Raw genomic sequence first — 19,386 nt, forward strand, 5'->3', positions numbered from 1 at the left:
GTGTTCCCATATATAACAGATCAAATTTTTGCAAGTAAAATGTCAGTCCATTAGTAATGAAATGCGGTTAGCCAAACACTGCCCCTAGTTGCACTGGTGCAACTCCATTGTATTTAAGAGAGCTGCACACATAAAACTGGAAAGAGAAGCTTTTCACATTCCAGAGCCATTTCTTATGTTTTCAAGTGTTAACATATGAAGATGGGGGTAGGGAATGTCCAGTCAGGAACAGAGAATTCCTGCTTGAAGGGGATGATGAAAACCTCACGACAGTAACATCACTGTAAACACTGCTATCATCAGCACAGTCCACTGAACAGGGCAGACCTTGCAGTCAGGATACCCAGCTTAATGCTGCCACTACCTGTATGCCCTTGAACAAACTACTTCATAAGATGGATTGCCAAATAAGTCTTCAGACTTCTGAATTAGGAGCCTACATCAAAGAATGTAATTTTATGTCCAACACACACATTCCTCAGAGCTCTGATATTAACATGTTATCATGGGCAAGCAAGCAATCTGATATTAGGTTGCTCCACGAGAAGCACCTCTGTTCATACACCAGTCCAGATCAATTTGTCTCCCTTACACCTTTGATCTCAATACCCCTATCTGTATAGTTGAGATTATATATTTTTCTTCTGTGACATGTTTTGAGACTTACAGGTCATGACTAACTAGTGTAGCAAAAGCATCCAGTCACTTGGGATTATTGGCTTTGGCTTCAGTGGATTATGAACTGATTAATTTTTATCTACTTAGGGACTGAAATTGTATGAATATTTTATAATTAGACATGCACAAACATATGTACACAGATTCTAAAACATAATGAAGCATCAGAATTTCCTGAGATTTTTCCTGTCTTTAATGGGAGATTGGACAACATTGAATTACCATATATGAGTTATTTTACAAAAGAAAGCAGAATACACCTTCATATAGTTACCCAAAAGCTGTCTCCTTTGGGGCTATATTTGATTTAAGACATTTGAGCCTAATATAAATCTTAAAGTGAGTTATCAGGAAAATTCTGTCAGTCAAATTTTCTTCCTTCCTTTTCTCTAATCTTTAAAGCAGTCTTAATAAGAATTTTACTCAAGGCTGTACCATCATTTAAATGTTATAGCTCAACACCCATTCAGAGCAAGAACACAAATGATGTTTTTAAGAAAAAAGCCCAAACAAACTATATACAACCAAAGGAAACCAAAAAAAGAAAAACCGGATATTGCACATAGGTCTATGTAGAGTAAAAAAAAAAAGAGGTCTATGTGGTATAAGGTGACAATTAGTGACACCAAGAATAGTTACAGGGAAAGCAGATTTATTACTCTGCTTATTACCTGGAAGAAATTCTGAAATTCTTTTATCACAGGGTACCTACAGGCTAACCCCTATGCTGAAGCATCTTTTTCCTTTTGCTGCAGATCTGTGACCTCCATTCCCCACATGGCCAGGGGAATCCTCTCTCTGAAACATCACAGGCATGAAGGTGACTGCTTGAGGAGCATCCCGCTTTGCCTGCAGAGGGACTGGAATAGCCAAGTTTCAGCTAACAAGAAAAATGGCAATGCAAAAGGAATCACTTCCAAGAGTAAGCAGACAGTTGGTAAAATAAACAGTTGGTAATTTTAATTACATAATAAAAGAACTCGCCACATTTCTACCTAAATTTTGCAAGCTCACACTCCCTGAAAATATACAAATACTAACTTTTCTAACCATGAGCATCTCTTCTTGAAAGACATGAAGTGAGCACAAGGATGCAAAAATTCAGCTCTAAGACTTCAACTTTTATCCACAAAAGTCAACAGATTTCACATGGGTTCACAGTTCAAGCCTTTCCACAGAATTTCACACTGTCCTTTTCACAGAATTTCAGTTACGATTCTCAATTCAGCAAAGTGTTTTGAAGCTTACTTGGCACTTTACATTTCACATAATATTATTTCACACAGGAAGGGGATAATTATTTCCAATACTCTGAACACAGGTTTTTGGTGAAGGCTTCAACAGACACAACAATATGCCAGTAAGATGCCAATGTAGCATAATGCTACCAGCAGAATAACACTATAATATGTGGAATAAAGAAAAAATTAACAATACACTATGGACCATGGGGGTGCATCAGGACAAATACAGATGGGCATTTTTGTATCATAACACCTTTTTTTACATCTTCACTCTCGTTTTAGCAATGTTTATACAAATACTATGAATTTGTAAGTGTGATGCAGACCAGCAGTACTAGAAATGAGATGGGTCCAGGTTCACTTCTGCTGCTCCTGATATGATGTGCTAACAAGAAACCAATGTGTGGGGTAGATAGCTGTGGGGGGAAATTACGTCTTAATATACCACTTCTGCTTGCCTCAGAGCACTCAAAGAGAGCCTAAAGTCTGGTCTTTCAATACCACAGGAATTTATGCCTCTAATAAGTGGAAATGAATCTCTGCTTCATAACTGCTCACTGGGAAAAGAGATTTTTGGCATGACTGACCATGTCACACTTCCCTAGTCGGCAATTTCATTGAAGGATTCATGCACGGGGTAGCCAAGATTTTGTATCTTGTATAACAGTTATTTGGCAGACTTTTGGTAGGTCTCCTCAGCCCAGCCGGAAGAGCACACATCCAGCTGGGCCCCCGAAATGGACAGTGATGATTGCTGATGAGTGCCAGAGTCCAGTGCTTGCCTGCAGGGCTGCCAGCCCTGCGAGTCTCCTTCCCTGACCTGGCAATTAGAAGCTGCAGAGTATTATCTGCAGCCAGCTGTGAGAGCCAGGCCTCAAGAGCACTGCTACAGTCTCCTGAGCACTTGCTACCACAACAGAGAGCTGATGGATGGAGGCAGGAAAAAGGAGAGCGCCAGCAAATGCCTTAATTGATGAACGATGGCTGGTACCATGTAAAGCAGGAACCTTCCAGCTTCTGCATATTTGCTGACAACTCCACACTCATCCAGCTCACTCTTGGCTGTTCTCCCACTGACTCCACCCATAGCTGACAAATTCTGTGCAGCTTTATAACCTAATCCCACTAATGTATTAGTCAGGGTGTCAGTTATTAAAAAGAAAGTGTGTGGTCGTACAGATGATTCCAGAGAGAGTGGTAAGGTGGTGCTCAGAAAAAGGCAGGAATAGTTGAAAAGCTATTGGGCTGTGTAAACATGGAGGTATTTGCTTCTTCCCAAACCAAATTTAACATAAATAATCAAATAACTCACTAGAAGTAATAAAGTCTGAAATGATCAATGACAACCGTGTTTTGCATTTTCCCACATCCATCTAATTTTAAGAAAGGCTGACAGCACTTTAAACTGTAACTTATTCAGTGTTATAAAACTGGAAACCAGGACACTACTACCATTTCTATTTTGGGCAAGTTTACCATGAATGGGAAAGCAACAGGTTTCTTGACTTAGTGCCTACCAAAAAAGCCAACTGCAACTCAGAACACTTACTGTTAAAATTATGAGCCCATGAAAATCCAAGTTTATAAGAACATAGTTGTTTGCAGACTTGAAATAACAGCATTCATCATTTTAATGCTGTAACTCCAAATTAAGACAGTGCAGATGGGCATAATTTTCCATTCTTAATGTGAGACACAACACCATGTGTCTTTAATAAAAATGCAACATATACACACATTCAGCTAGAGCATTTTTTTAAATTCTTACATTTCATATGTAAGACCTAAGTCATTGTCAAAGGAAAAGTGAGTGAATAAAGTTGCAGTAAAGATGATGATGGCAATTTAAAATCGGTAATTTAAATCAATCTAAACTTTCATCTAAAAAGACTGAAATTTTCTCAGGTAATCCTGTATCCAAATATTTTCCCTGATAAGCATCAGATAATTTTTATGTTGGTTATAAAGCTGTCACTCCTCAATAAACAGGTATGTTGCTGGTGGGATCTTTGCTGTGAAAGATTTGTCAATTTATGCACCATCTCATGAGCAAAACCAGAGGGGCCTGGACGCATGGATCCCAGTGAATCCAGATGAGCAGAGGTTGCTCACCACCTGAGGATTCTCCTCTGTGTAACTGGCAGCATCTGCATGCTCTCAACATAAGTTCACAAAAGCCCTGAACTTAATACTTCTGCTTCCCTTTAATAGAGAGCTATGTGACCTTTAATGCTCTGCTAGACTGAGCTTTCCTTTAGTGAGTCTCAATTAAATTTTATGTTATGTGGCTCTCATTTTCTTGTAAGACAAGAAAAGAGTTCAAGGGATGGATCCTTCTTTGAAGATTTAATTCCCCATGGAGAAAATTTATTTCCATCTAAAGAACCACTCAAAGTTTAGGGGAAGGAAGCTTTTGCAGTTTTTTTTTCTGTTGGCTTTTTTTTAATTTTTAAAACTTTTTAAAAAAGAAATTTCTAGCAGCTTGTGAATATAAAGGAGACTTCATATTCTGTAAAAAAGGCAGTGTTCCATTAATGGAAATATTTCCCCTGTCCTGTTCATTACAATGAGAAGAAAAACAGAAGGCTGGTTAAAGAAACCCTGGCCATTATTTGTGATGAAGTAACTTACCATAAAATCATAAGATGCTACTGTGATACTGCAGTAGCATAATACTGGCTAATTTTCAGTGAGAGGCACTGCAGCAAATAAGACATTTGCATATGCATTCATAAAAATGATAAGTACTTCCTAGGCTGATTCTTCATACTTAACCTACAGCGTAAAAAGGTAAAAAAATAAAGATATTAGGAAGTGTCTTGTCTGAACTGAGCTCTCACATTCTGGTTCACCGTAGTTGCTGCTATTAGAAATAGAAGTACAAATGAGCATAAGCACTATTCCCAAATGTAAACATTTTCAAGAGTAATTTATTTGTAATGTTTCTTTTCCCACTGTGTTCCTTTATTTAGTTAGTTTATTTTGTTGTCAACTTAATATAAAATCAAGTATGCCAACTGGGAATTCAGAGTGCTGGAGAAGGATGCCTAGACTCTTTACAGTTGGTGTACACTGAATTAAATATATCAGAAAATCAGTCTTAAAATGGCACACGCTGATGGGGGGTATTGGATATTGCCAATATGAAATAAATATGGGGCACAAATTGATTTCTTATGCCCTTCTCCTAGATTTATGCACCTGAATTTGAACATCTCATAAAATGTTTTTGTTTGTATGGTATCTACGTGTGAATCCTTTTCTTGGTGCTCTTTTCTGCAAATTTTTTGAGGTCACTCGAGGTAGTATCTGGACTCAAGATTTCCACTGAATAAAACACTTCACAGTCACCTCTCTCGCTTCCCTGATGAGTGTCAGAACCACCATGCTCCAGAAATTGGACAGCTTGTGCAGATGGGAATACAAGATTTATAGACACAGGCTTCTGAGGATTAGTTGATAACTTTTTATTTCTAGACAAAATTTAAGATTCTATTGTATCTGAGATTCTTCATCTCCTTTGTTACTAGTGCTTACTACTGATGAGGGTTTAAATGCAACTTTCTTTCTCAAACATCCTGGAAAAAAACGGGTATTCATAGGAAGTGCTTTTTGTTTAGATCTGTATTGACTGCTTCAGCAACGGGCAAGTAAAACTCTGCATTAGCACTACCTGGATATAAATTTATTGCAATCCACTGCTAAATTTTGATTTAAATCTATAATATAATTATTGTAATCATCTTCTTTTCCTGCTTACAGTGTCATGCCTTGAGATAAATATCAAAAAATCTGGTTTGGTTTCAGTATTTGAGCACAAGCATTCTACAGAAAACAACCTGACTAAACAGTCTTCATGTCTCTTTCTGAAGTTCATTCACAGATTTTTACAGCACTCAGGGCCTTCATTGTTTATCCAGTGAAACTGTCTTAGTACTGGGAAAATAAAAGTGGAATCACATCCACAGAAGAAGTGATAGCTACATCTCTGAGAAGCATTTGAAAAGCACAAGATGTAAACCAGCTGAAACATAGAGCGCTGTTTCCTTTTCCCTCCTCCCCTAAGTAGTAAGAGAACTGTATTTTGTATGGTAAACTGAAGTTTACAGTGCCCTTGTACTATTTTACACGTGTGGGTTGTACAAATATCCAGTTACACAAGGTAATCATGTAGGTAATAAAATAAGAAGCTAAAATCAATTAACCTGGAAGAGGTCTCTTGGTTTAAGATCGTTCTTCAGGTAGGTTTACTCATTTTAATTCTTTGACTGGTTCAACAAAATAAAATACCAGTGCATTTGGATGAAATAACTTGCGTTTTCATGCTCACTGACTTAAATATTGGAAACAGTTCTGTATTTAAATATAGAACGGCATGGATGTAAATATTAACACCTATGTAGAAAATAGTTTTCTTTTGAGAAACAATTAAGATTAATGTATATTAATCTTATAAATCCCCAGAAGCCACAAATTACTATTTTTGTAACATCTTTCTAGCTTTGAAAAATTAAAACCATATGAAGATAATGCACAATATTAGTCTTTCATAAAACATTTTTTTTTACCACTGATAAGGTGAAATGCGACAACTTCCTCTCTCATCACCTTAATAGAACATCGCTACATCTCCCTAATTTGACAACTGAAATAATCTAATCCTATATCTAAGTATTTACCTACTGTAGCTTAGATAAACCTCACTGCAAGAAAGGAAATCGTTCTCATTTTTCATTTTCACTGCTTATCTCACCTCTGTTTTCCAGTACAGTTTGTGGACACAAGAAATCCGTGCCCCACTGCACTTATGCTGCCTCCATGTGTTGTATCTATGACACTATATATAAGAACAGTTCTTTTTGGTTAATATATGGATTAAAAAATGGGCTGCTTCTGTACCTATAGAATTCTTATGGAAAGCCTGCCAGCTACTTAGAACTGGGATTTACTAATTAGAATTACCAGGATTAAAGGCTAGTTCCTGAAGAATGCCTGTGGATAACAAGCTTAACTTTAAGTATCTTATCAGTCCCATCACATTCACTGGTTTTAACTGGACTGCTCATAAACTTACGTGTGTCTTTAGATGCCTTTCTGGATCACAGACCAAGTCCCTTGAACTCAGGCTCAGAGCAGTAGTACTTTCTAAAGCCAGCATGATTGAGGTGACTAAGGGCCATAAAACTTTTCATATTCTGTCAGACTGAAAAGCTGAAGAGTTTTACTCACACAGGTCATGGACATATTGTCACCACAGCTAACTGGGAATGCCACTTCATTAGAGCTTGCAAGCAAGTGCTTCACTGGACTGGTAATGGCTCAGGCTGAGCTGGTTCAGAAAACCCAAGAAGAAGACAGAAGAGCCAAGGAACTGCACTCTGCTGGTGTGGCCATTCCGCTCCCAATACCAAATCAGAGATTGCTTTGGGTGTTCTGGTCTTTAAACATATCCTGATAGCAAAAGTTGGTATTGTGAGTGTAAGTAATGCCAAGATTTTTCAAATTGTGCTCGTTATGTAAGGCCACATGTGTGCCAAATTCTGGCAATTGCAAAGAAGGGTGTAATACAAAGAGGATCTAATGTCTGGAAAACGGGTGATTAAAAAAGGTCACATAAAATTGACAATTTTAAAAACATATACTCTTACCCTTCTCGCTGGAAAATAGTCTTAAAACAGTCCCCCAGGCTCTTGTAACTGGTTGGATCAGCTTTCCCTCTTTGAATTTGGAACCTAAAAAAAATACAATTTACATCACAGCATGAGAAGTTAGGGATTTTAAGTCACTTTAAACTTTCCAATTATTATATAAATGGAGTTTTAAAGGGGCTTTTTAAAGTATCTGATTCATTATTATATACTGTTCCTGATATACTTATTAACAGTTTTCATAGAAACTGTTAAACTAAGGAAAAATAGAGCTCTAGTAGTAACTTTTCTTGTAGTTTATAGAACTCACAGTATAGCTATCACCTTTGACATTTACACCTCTTTCTAGTTGTTTGAAAAATAAGCTCTTAACCCTCTGCCTGATCCAAAGCCCATTGAAACTAATAGGAATCTTTGAGTCAAACTCTGCTCTTGAAAATCTGAAATGCATCCACTGTGCAGTTGCTTTCTTTTTATATCTGATGCAATTACAATAAAAATCAACCAGAGACATGACCAGAAATTAGAGTACCATTCATTTGTCAAAATTTAATAACAAGATGAACAATAAAAGCAAGCAATTAATTATTTTAATTAAAACCTTATTTTCTCTGTTCACATTTTGGCAACAAAGACTTAAACAGGAAGCTTGTGGCTTTAAAAGGAAAATCAAGATTATGACTTAAGATTGTAAAAATATTACTATATATGATTTATGGATAGCAACAGTAAGCTTAATAAACTATATTATTTTACAGGTTATTTCTTGCAGATTAAGAACTGCAGCCAAGCCAATCAGGTAAATAATATGGAGAAAATTTGAATACACCTTAGCAATAAAATTTCTTTTTGAACTAATTCCCATGCAGCACTCAAAAATTTGGATTATTGTTATTAGCAATTCCAGTCTGCAATAGCTCTGTGTCAGGCAATTATGAAGTTGGCCTTATCACTAAGTACAATAAGAAATCCAGCAATTTCAAGAAATAACGAACATTATAGTCAAGTATGTCATAGGTATGCTGCTGTTCTGAGAAACATCAGCTATTACTTATTCTAATTATTATACCAAAACTCATGAATGTGTAACAAACAAATGTATTTTTAACTTAATGTTAAAATAGCAGTGTTCTTGTCCTCAGCATAATTCAGTAGGGTCACAATGAGGTTTGTATTATGGTAAAAGACATTCCTTGTTTTGAACATCAGTATTTCCTAAGTTGTGTTCTGTGCTAACACATCTAACATTTTATTCACTCTGAGGAAAAAATTTCCAGTGATGTAATACAATTCTTCAAGCAATTATGAAGGCAAGCCTACACCTTTTTTCAGAACAGTTAGACGGAAACACTGAACCCTTCCATAGTCCTAATAAAAGTAGTTCAGGCACATCTGGGATCTCTATCTGGGGTAGCCTCTTTTATTAGCACGAGAACTTGCTGCCAACTTGGCAAAGAGGAGAATGCTATTCAATAGGCTTATACTCAAATAAGAGCTGATGCATAACATTTTTTGTCTGAAAAGAACCCATGGGAAGGCTAATAACTGAAAATGCCTCAATGGCATCACACAAAGTCCAACACTGATATCAGCTACATAACCTTTTACATTGTGGCAATCAAGCCATCAAAATCATAACAGAAAAGAGATTCTGTGCACATCTTGATAAATACAGGACCTGACTTTATGCTCCTCAGTTTGAAATCGAAATTTGCTTGTTTTTTATTTAAAGAAATCATGCAAAAACTCATCAGTAACTAACTTCTCTCAAGTATTTTTAAAAATAAAGCTTTCTTAATGTAAACTGTTTTCCACAAGTTTCAAGATTTGGCCTGTCTGTAAACCCAGAACAAAACATCACTCTTTCTAAAATGTCCTCTGAATAATGCACCTTCCCTCTCTACATTCTACCAGCACATATGTAAGGTTCCCCACTAAGTCACACATGCACTGCCATCTGTAAAACTGGGGCTTTAATCCCAGGCTCACTGTGCATCTCAACAACATGGTGAACACACTTTATATAATTTTATTTTACGGTTACACAGTGTCAACTTCTCAGCAAAATTATAAATGATTTAATAAAAGTCCATCTCTGAGATCAATAATGAGAATCATGGCAGAATAAATGCAATGATACCAGATGTAATTTATGTGCATCAGGTGAAGGATAACTTCTTGCTAAAGAGCTTAAACCAAAGGAGGTTTACATCTATCTCAGTTTTCTGTCTGAATGTAGATAAGACCTTAGTATTAAATGAGTTCATTTGTAACACTGAGTCACACAAGTAACATATTCCTTCCTTTAGGGTTTTTGGATCCATTCCTTCCCTAGTAAATCTTTTTTATAGCTTTAACAGCAATCCTAAAATACATGCCAATTATGTGTTTCAACCTGGATTTGCGAATTGGGTTCTTTGATTCAGAATTGCTTGCCTCAATAAAATCATGTGTAACTTTTTAATGAACTAGCTAATTGATCACCAGCACTTGTTACAAGAAGCACAGAGAAGAGCTGAAAAAAAATGTTTGTTTTTCTGGAGGCAGCAGCAGCAGCAACAGCCTCCATTAGTAATCTTAATAATACAGAAGAGTGAAAGCATTCACTTCAGAAAACATCTCGGCCTGGTTTTAATGATTGTTTAGAGGAATGAACACAACTGGGGGAGACGTAATGACTTTCTCTGCTTCAAATCCACTCCTTTCTAAAAGCATTATAAACCCACTGAATTTCATGCATTTTTGAAAGCTGGATGCCTGCCTTGCATGCTATTAGCTTTGCTAGAACAAAAGAAGATAAATTCTCCTATAAATATAGTCAGCGCATTAGTTCCTCATCTAATTATTTTGAAGTCTGCAAAGGGGAATGTGCAGGCAGTCTTCAGAGAGGTGCTGAGCAGACATGTAGGCAGAGAGGCTTTTCCATCACTAGGGATGAACGATGTGCGACTCACTAATGGCATGCAACAAGCACCAGAAGTCAGTCACTGGGCACTCCAACATGTTTCATGGAGCTTTATCACTCTAAAAATGATTGTCAGGCTAATTTGCCTCACCTATCATTTTCCTACTTCTTGGCTTTCTGGCCAAAATGCTGTGGTACAAAGTACTCCACCCTGGGATCTCTCACAGAGCTTTGGGAACAATCAGGTTACCTCTTCCTTCCTGGGACCTCCCATGTTCCCCAGGCATATTCTGTCTGTTCTCTCAGCTCCTTGAAGTTTCCACCTCCAGCTCCCACGCTCCAGGGGGTCTCACAATCTCCCATTACAGCTCATTGCAGCAGCCCACAGGTCTTTGACTTTACCTTAACAAGCTACTTTGTTTGGTACAAAAGTGTCCTGATACTGTTTAAGAAGAGATCAGTGTCCTTCCCTGTTCACTCCGGAAAACACGTGGTTCAGAATTCAAAATGTAGAAATCTGTCTAAAACCATGGAAATATTTTAACTTACCCACATCAACCAGCATTCCAGCTATTACTTGTGAAATGAGGAAATCTAAATAATTCTTATTCAGATGGCATGAGAGAGTGCATTTTTTAGGATTATCATAGTCCTTGATCAATAACTCAATAGTTTTTGCCTGCAATCCCACAATGTAGAAGATGCTTGAGTCATTTAATCAGTCCTCCGCACCACTTATCATTGACCAAGTGATATGCCACATTGTGGAGCAATGAGTCTACATAAACACACAAATCTCTTTCCTACACTTAACTTGCAGTTCCTGGTGATTTTCGAATAGCCAGTATTTTATACTGAGTTTTGTAAAGTCCTCACTTCACATGCTTCTTTCCCTCCTTTTGCAAGCCCTCTAAGTAGTCTTTTCTAACAGTCAATAGCTAGAGGAGAATAAGCAGTGTGTGCTTGCTGGAAAAAAAAAAAAAAAGAAGAAAATTCTTTCTCCCTCAGCCAGTTGTTAAATTTTTCGTTCATGCTTGCTCAATATCTCATCAAAGTTGTGTTGTGGGTGTCTGCCACTACAGTAGCCAGGTATTTAGTGTTTCAAGTCTGTTCACTTTGATATTACTTAGCAATCCTCCCATTTTATTTACTGATCTGGGCTGAAGAAAGATTGCCAGCTCATGCTGAAATTGTTTTAGTTACCTTAGAGTCTAAAAGGAAGAAACCAATATTTTTATATCTAGATTCGAGTAGATAGTAAGCAGTTAAATCCCATCTATGCACAATAAACGTGATGTGGAACAGGCTACACTCACCAAATTCTTGCCATTTGGTTTGTGAAGATCTCAAGCATAAATTCCAGAATTTCTTGCTGTTTTTATACAGTGCTGCTGACTAGTTCCTCAACTACAAAGTTCAGAGGAAAATAAAAATATTCTCAGAGAACCAAGCTTTACACCATTTTACAGTGCTTTCCAATGAGTGGCAGTCTTAGCTGTATTTTCCTGCTCTTCACTTCTCTTACTAGAATTTTATCATATTTTCTACTAAGTCTTGAATAAAGTTCCTAATATTTCCCTCCATAATTGGAACTTAAGCAGTATCAAAGTGAATAATATTGGGTACTGAGGTGTTTTAAATGCCATTAAGGAAAGGTGAGATTTACATGGCATAACAACAAAAAATTGTCTGGGCAATGTTAAAATTAAAATATTTTTTTTAAATAAATGTATAGCCTTTGGAAAACTGAAAACAACATTTGTAGCTTTTTGCACTTTCACAAATTCCCATGATTCCAGAAGCTCCTAGCTGTGCTCACCCATACCAGCATAAGTTGATAAAAATGTATAGTCTGCAGCTTTATATAAATATACATTATTTAAGAGTTCACATGCTTATAATAAAAAAATAACTGCATTATAATTTAAAAGATTTTCATTTGCTAACTTAAACATTTATTCAGGTGTTACTACTGGTTAGTGTTATCTACTGATGCTTAGATTTCAGGCAAAAATTTGCAATGTAAAATGGATGGTGATAATATAATTTATTTCACTTTTTGGCCTAAGTTCTTTGAGTTGCTTTCAGGATAATAACTAAATTGAGAATATAATTATGTCACTTATTTTAACAGTAAATCATGTGAGCAGCTGAAGAACTGAATATTAGATTTCAAAACAAAAACTCTAGTTATTTTAAGCCAAAGATATAAATTTTGTTAGTGCAGGGATCATATCTTAAGTATTATGCTTCTTCATATATAATGCTGCTATGATGATTATTTACCTGCAGAGAACATATAATAATACAATAAAGCAGTATAATAGAGAACAAGCAAGGAAAGAACTTATTCAAATCATCTCTCAGAGCAGACACAGTAAATGCGATTTGTCTCCATTTAACCACAGATTTTTTTATCCAGTTTATATTTACTTCACAAGAAACAATCATAGGTATTACTACATATACAGTAGTACATGGAAGTATTACCAAAATCTATGTTAAAATTAAACTACATGTATTCCACTTTGCTGGAATTCACAGTGCTCGTTAGTTCATTCACCCGTATGAGTTTTGGAGGAACATGTTTTTTCAAGAAGAAGAAAAAAAGGAATAGTGATAATGAAAATTGTGAAGAGACCCTGAAAACTCAAAATTCTCTACAGATGTTACTTTTATGTGAATTAGAACATCAACTACCAGATAAAATGGTCAAATAAAAAAATTATGAAACAAAAATTGATGAATTCTAACATTTACCAAAATATTTATCAAACACTGTAACTCATAAGTTTGTCCATTCCACATCTGACCTCTGCCTTTTTGCAATTCTGATAAGTTTTTCTGTCCCCTTCCTGTCTGATTGGTTATCTGACAATTTGTCTGACAAAAAAAAAAAATATTCAGAAACGGTTATGAAATGTAAGTAAGGCAAAAGGAAGAAACATCACCAGAGGATGAGAAAGAAGCACATCTGAATGACTAGATGCACTGGAAAAGTTAGAACTAGATCAACAACAGATATAGCAATTTACAGCAGAATTTAGATGGTACAGATTGCCTATTCTCACCCAATTCGAATCCAGTTAGGTCATCATCAGTTGCTACCTTCCTTCTGGTTACCTGTCTTCGCTCTCATAAAACAACTGGTCTAAACGCTGGTTTCTAAGGTTGGAGTTCCTCTACACTACATCCTTAGTAGCCTATATATATAGCTTGGAGGTACCATCCATGAATCAAAATTACTCTTTCCCCCCATCCTTTTTGACAAGGCACCAGGAAAAGGGGTGGTTAGAGAGCACCTTGTCAGGGGAAAGTACTGTATTGTAGTTTCTATTCCTTACACTATTCAACTGCTGATAGTTAAGAATCATTTCCATCACTCTTTTGCTTTCAGCCTTGATGATGAGAAACTCCCATGTGTGACACAAGTGAAAATACATTTTTTTAAAATATTTTCCTTGAATCAAATGCATCATTGAATGGAGGAATAAGGAAAACTCCAAACAAGACAAAATGGCTTAGGTGTTTCACTGGTACTCTCATCAGTTCTCTGTTTATATGTCTTATTAGACCAGACAAAAGTAAGCTAATCCGAAACAGAACTTTACCTTTCCTGTACTTCCTATCCTTTTACACATGACTTTCCTCCACCTTTTGTTTTTATACTGAAACTAAGCAGCACATAATTTCATGAAAAATATCAGTGATAAAAAGAAAGCAGTGTAGTCTTTGTAGTCTTGTAGTCTTACTACATACCAAGACTGTAGTAATTTTTTCAGATACAGAAGCTGTATTTTTCAGCTACTAATGAAGAGCTATTCTACTTTTTTCTTCTAATACTGCAGCAACATTTCTAACATACACGTGACACAACATACAGTAGTTACAATGACAGAAAAAAATTTCCTTTACATGTAGTTTTAGAAGAGAATATTTAGCAAAAATACACTTGACCAAAAGCAGGTGAAAATAACCCATATAACAGTTTCCTGCCAGTGTACTCTGTTAGCTTTGCTAATGAGTAACAAAAATCACTAGTCATAGCAGCTACGTACAAAAGATTTAATGCCTTTTTGAAATATCACACAATGCTTTGTGTAAAAGATTGTATAGTATATGTGATCTAAATACACTTTTGAAGGTAAAATGGAAGTGACCACTGTGGAAGTAATAGGCAAATTTAAACAGTTTGTGTTATTTGTCTGCATCTTCTTGTGTATAAAGTTACAGTAAGTCACTAAGTTACACTGGTGAAAGAATCTGGAGAAACCAGTAATGTTAAAACCATCATTTTGTTCCTTTGCAGGAATAGCTTATTTCTGAAACCTCTTGTAATCTCTATTTCCTAAGTAAAAATAACTCCTCAAAATCAATGGATTTTTTTCCCTTATATAAACTGGACAAATCATTTAAAATGGCACCATAAGGAATAATTTTGTATTGTCAGAGATGATGGAGTTATTTTTATGATTTTAAATATAGGTAGTCACTCGTGGCCTAATACATCAACGGAAGTCTGGTTTTCATTAGTTTTGGATAAAGCTCTGTATGTTTTCCTTCAAGAGAGTTTATAGAGACAACTAGACAAAGTGATGAGGAGTATGAACTAGTGACTAGAGGAGATTTCGCAAGAAATCAGATATTAGATTATATTACAAAAAGCCCCAGTATCCAGTCTCAATTCAGGGAAAAATGAGAATGTGGTTTGGCACTCAATGTGCAACATTTGCCTGCTTAAAAAATCCTCCAGTTTCTTATCTCAGTTTAACTTCTTTTACAAAAATGTATATCCTCTCTTGACCTCTCTGCTGGACTAGGTGGACTTTTGGTCTAACCCCACAGAGACATTCTTGTGTCCTGTGACATTACTGTGGTGTATTAATCCATTACTAACTCTCTGCAACTTGGAGTCTTTGAAAAAATTAAATATTAGTATGAAAATTTCATCTATCAGTTCATATTTTTATGCTACCAGTGATACCAAATTAGAGGAATAATTTTGCTGTCTCTAAAAAATAAAGGATTTCCCTAGTACTTTAAAAATATACAAAGGCAAATTTAAATGCAGTTTTTAAAATAAAGCATGCATCTGATAAAACAGCAAGGCTTCAAATGAATAATTATTACTGGTCATTACTGGACAATACCTGAAATACAAACAGCAAGCATTGTTCTAAATCTTTTCCAGCTTAGGAAAACGTAATTAAGAACCATATCCCACAGGAAAAAACCATTTTTTTCTTCAACAATTCCTCTGAAAAGAGCCAAGTACTTTTACATAGTTTAGTCAACAAAGCTTCGATTTCATTGTCCTCTGTGGTGATCACACAGCACTTTTCCTTCTGAGAAGGCAGGAAAACTGTTGCGGCTTTATGGCAAGAAGACTTTGGGGGAGGTTTTTTGGAGGGTGGTTCAATGCTTTTCAGTATTCATTAGCATTTTAAGTTCTTTGAGGAGATCAATCACATCACTGCTTAGTGTATCCAAATTTTCTTTTTAGTATTAAAAAGATTTAGCATCAAAAGTTTGCAAGCTGTAATGAAATACACATTATGCTTCCTCCCTACAGTCAAAGTAGGAAAGATAACAAAAAATATCTTTTCTCCCAAAGGAAAGAAATGGTCAAATGCAGAAATCTAAACTCATTTCCAGTGGAAAATAGCCAAAATAAAATTGTGAGTTGCTGAAAGAAGTGTTAGCTTTGAGTGTTCACCCAACCTCTTATGCTTGTGCTGGAAAATATTTAAAAGGGTAACTATTTCATTGAGATATTGTGGCTGAGATTTTTAAAATACTGGAAGGGATACAGCCAGGCTTACTCTGCTGAAAAGTACATGTAAACCCCCTGTATTTGGAAACCTTTTCTCACATGCCCTTTGTTATTAACAGACAAAACATCTAAATTTACTAACAGCTAATACATATATATAACATGGACATTAATATGCATATGCTGATTCTGTCTAAAAATGACCTTTTTTTTTTTTCTAATAAATTTTATGGCTAAGTGACAGAAAGCAATCACCCTTAAATCAGCACTATCTTTTGAAATTAAACTAGTAAAATGAAGAAATTCTGAGTTCAAATCTGAAATTCAACTCTTACCCAGCTGTGCCCCAGGATTACAGCTAACATGGAATTTATTATCAGCCAGTGCTGAGCAACCTCAGCAATTCTTAACATACAGTAGGGTGTAACAAGGCAAGTTAAAGATGAAATTTCCTCTGAAGAAAGCACTATGACCTTCTCTGCCATGATGTTTTCAAGTTACACTAATAAAATTTGGAACATTTTTGCTTTCTGTGTTACAATTTATCTGACATAGTTGCACTTCCCTTTGGAAAAAGCAAAGCAAAATTGTAACCCTATAACTTTAAGCAAAGTTTGCTGTGTGTTGAAATGGTAGCTTGCCAGTGTCTTTCAGAGTCCACAGATACATAACCACACTTTCAGCAAATTTTTGTGTAACATTAAAATTTATCCTAGGAGTGAAGAGAAACCTTTGACATCTGGGAGTATACCCCATCAATTCACTTTACAAAGATATTACAGATAAAAAGAGGATGAGTTCCCATAAATTCAATCTAGTGGACAAAAAATAGCTATTATTAGACTCTAGTAGATTTAGTTTTATTTTTCTAATAAATTTTACACTATTAATGCTTAACAACAAGAAATAATGCTAAACAAAACCAGGGAGACTTTAGAATTCAGGTCAGAAGACAAATTTTCTTTGTCCAAAACTGTGAATCACAGTGGTTACAAAGTTGTCAAGATATTATTTTTTCACAGAACTAAAAAGCCACGTGCAATGAGATTATTTTTCTATTTGTAAATCCATTTTGAAAGCTATCAAAGTTCACCTTCAAATACTTTATGGCCCCGTTTTAAAGACCAGAAAATAGGACATAACATTGTAATGGAAACACTAACAGCCTCTTGACAGCAACCGTGCAAGGCTGCACCTTTATGCCACAACACACTCTCCCAGCTGAAAAAACTCACTAGTTATCCAGAATAGTGTGGAAAAAAGAATGTTGTTATTTTAGGAAAGACAGTTGCTTGAAAGTTGGCATAAAGAGGTGAAAATTAAAAACGAAGGTTTCCTTCTTTTCTCAAACTGAACCTAACTACTCTATAAAGTAATGCACAAATCATTCATTATAATGAGTCATAACAATGATTTGTGATCTTCCAAGTTTTCATTTTATGCCCCTCTGTTTTTCCTTAAAGACAGGAGGATAGACAAAGACTGGAAACTTTGGGTCATATGGATCACAGCACCACTGCTATGTCTGGAATTTTCTTATAAATATCCTATTGCTCTGAGGTTCATAGGCCTGACTGAAACAGCAGGGACGATCTCATTTGTACTTTTATAGTTGTAGAGGGATTTGCAAGAGTTAACGCAATTTTCCATAATATTTCTTACCAACTTCAGGAATAAAGGGAGAGTGCCCTTTTTAATCAGTATCTGAAACATCGTTAAGTCTAAAGAAAAAAAGAACTTCTTTCAGATTTAACAAGACTTTTCCAAGTGCTGCTAATTTTAAAGGTAGAAAGCAAGGCAACCTTTGAAAAAGAGAGAGGACCTCATCAAAGCATTTGTGGCTAGAAGGCAGTACAGTAGTCTGAAGGGTATACTTCTCAGCAGATTTTACTGCTTGTTTGTAGCCTTGTGCCTTTTAAAGATTGTTTTTCCAAAAATAAATACTAAATGATTCCTTTTGATTTCATAAAAATCTTTGAATCAAGAAAAGATCTTTAGATTCTGTTCCAGAGATGTCTATCTCAGAAAACAAAATATTCCACTAACCACCAGCTGGAAGTCAGAAAAATTCTGTTCATTTTGTACATTCATACAAATCTTTTAAAGGCATTTTGCTCATGTTCTCCAGGCAGGCTGGCAGGCTATGCTACCATGGCTGATCTGGCTCAGCTATTGAGCCTGAAGACTGAAATGCAGGCCCAAGAAAAGGCAGTTCTGATGCATTATTTCTCAGGGACTACTGCATTATTTCCCTACCACATTCAGGACCCCTTCAAGAGGGTGCTATATGGACTCAGAGATAAAAATAGCTGAATTATTGAAATATTGAATGCTTATTGGGCTTGTTAAGAAAATGATTTTTTGAAAACGTGCTTCTCTTTGCTTAGGAATTAATAGTAATTCCTATATATATTATTATAGCTATTAAGTGAGAGTATGCTTTTGATGGTCCATAACTTGCTGTTTGTTTCTTAATGCCAATAAATAATACCCCAAGTGTACCGCATGCAGGCATGTCACCTCCCCCCCATTTTTCTGTAACACATATGTTAGCAAATGGGAGAAGCAGCTGTATGCCTAACTCTTTAGAAGACCAGCATAACCTACCTTCCTCCTAAGTCATGCTATTCTTCCAAAGAGCTAGCCATATAGTGTAAGCTACTGGCTTGCTATCAGACGTAATTGGCCCAGGTCCAGTTGCTCCATTGTGGGTCTAATCTTTGTGCAATACAGGATGTGCTCATACGTAGGAATCCAAGGATCCCTAAGGTCCAACTTTCGCCTCCATGAAGACTGAGACATACCTAGGCTAAGCTATGAGAAGGCCTTACTGTACCTAATTGTTGCAGGGTTATTGGTGTTATCTTTGGTAAAATTCCACATCTTGTCTGACTTAGGCCTGAAACCCTCCCAGGAATAAAGCTGACCTTAAAGGTTTGCGAAAAGGGAACTTCAGCTTCATTACATGCAGAGGAGAGTTTTTAGCCTCTTTCTGTACAAAGAAAACTCAAACAGCCATCCTGCTGCCAGCTAAGAAACTTATAACCTGCCAATTTATCAGAGGTCATTTATTAGAGGTCACAAGATGCCAACTTGTCATTGGAACTGGCAGCAGAAACCACAGTCTCACAATCAACA

General features: G+C 36.1%; 1 protein-coding gene across 8 annotated transcripts in view; it reads right to left on the reverse strand.

The window, feature by feature from the left end:
• Positions 1 to 19,386, reverse strand: part of SLC25A21 (solute carrier family 25 member 21) — a 242,009-nt gene that overhangs the window by 53,730 nt on the left and 168,893 nt on the right. For 7 of the 8 annotated variants that reach the window (XM_030452159.1, XM_030452166.1, XM_030452163.1 and 4 more), the window contains one exon: positions 7,571 to 7,654. The exons of the other annotated variant lie outside the window; for it this stretch is intronic. In XM_030452159.1, coding sequence (XP_030308019.1) covers positions 7,571 to 7,654 — 84 coding nt within the window. The remainder of the gene's footprint in view (positions 1 to 7,570; positions 7,655 to 19,386) is intronic. 8 annotated transcript variants of the gene reach the window in all.

This window comes from Calypte anna, chromosome 5A (assembly GCF_003957555.1).
Source record: "Calypte anna isolate BGI_N300 chromosome 5A, bCalAnn1_v1.p, whole genome shotgun sequence".
NCBI classification, from domain to species: domain Eukaryota; kingdom Metazoa; phylum Chordata; class Aves; order Apodiformes; family Trochilidae; genus Calypte; species Calypte anna.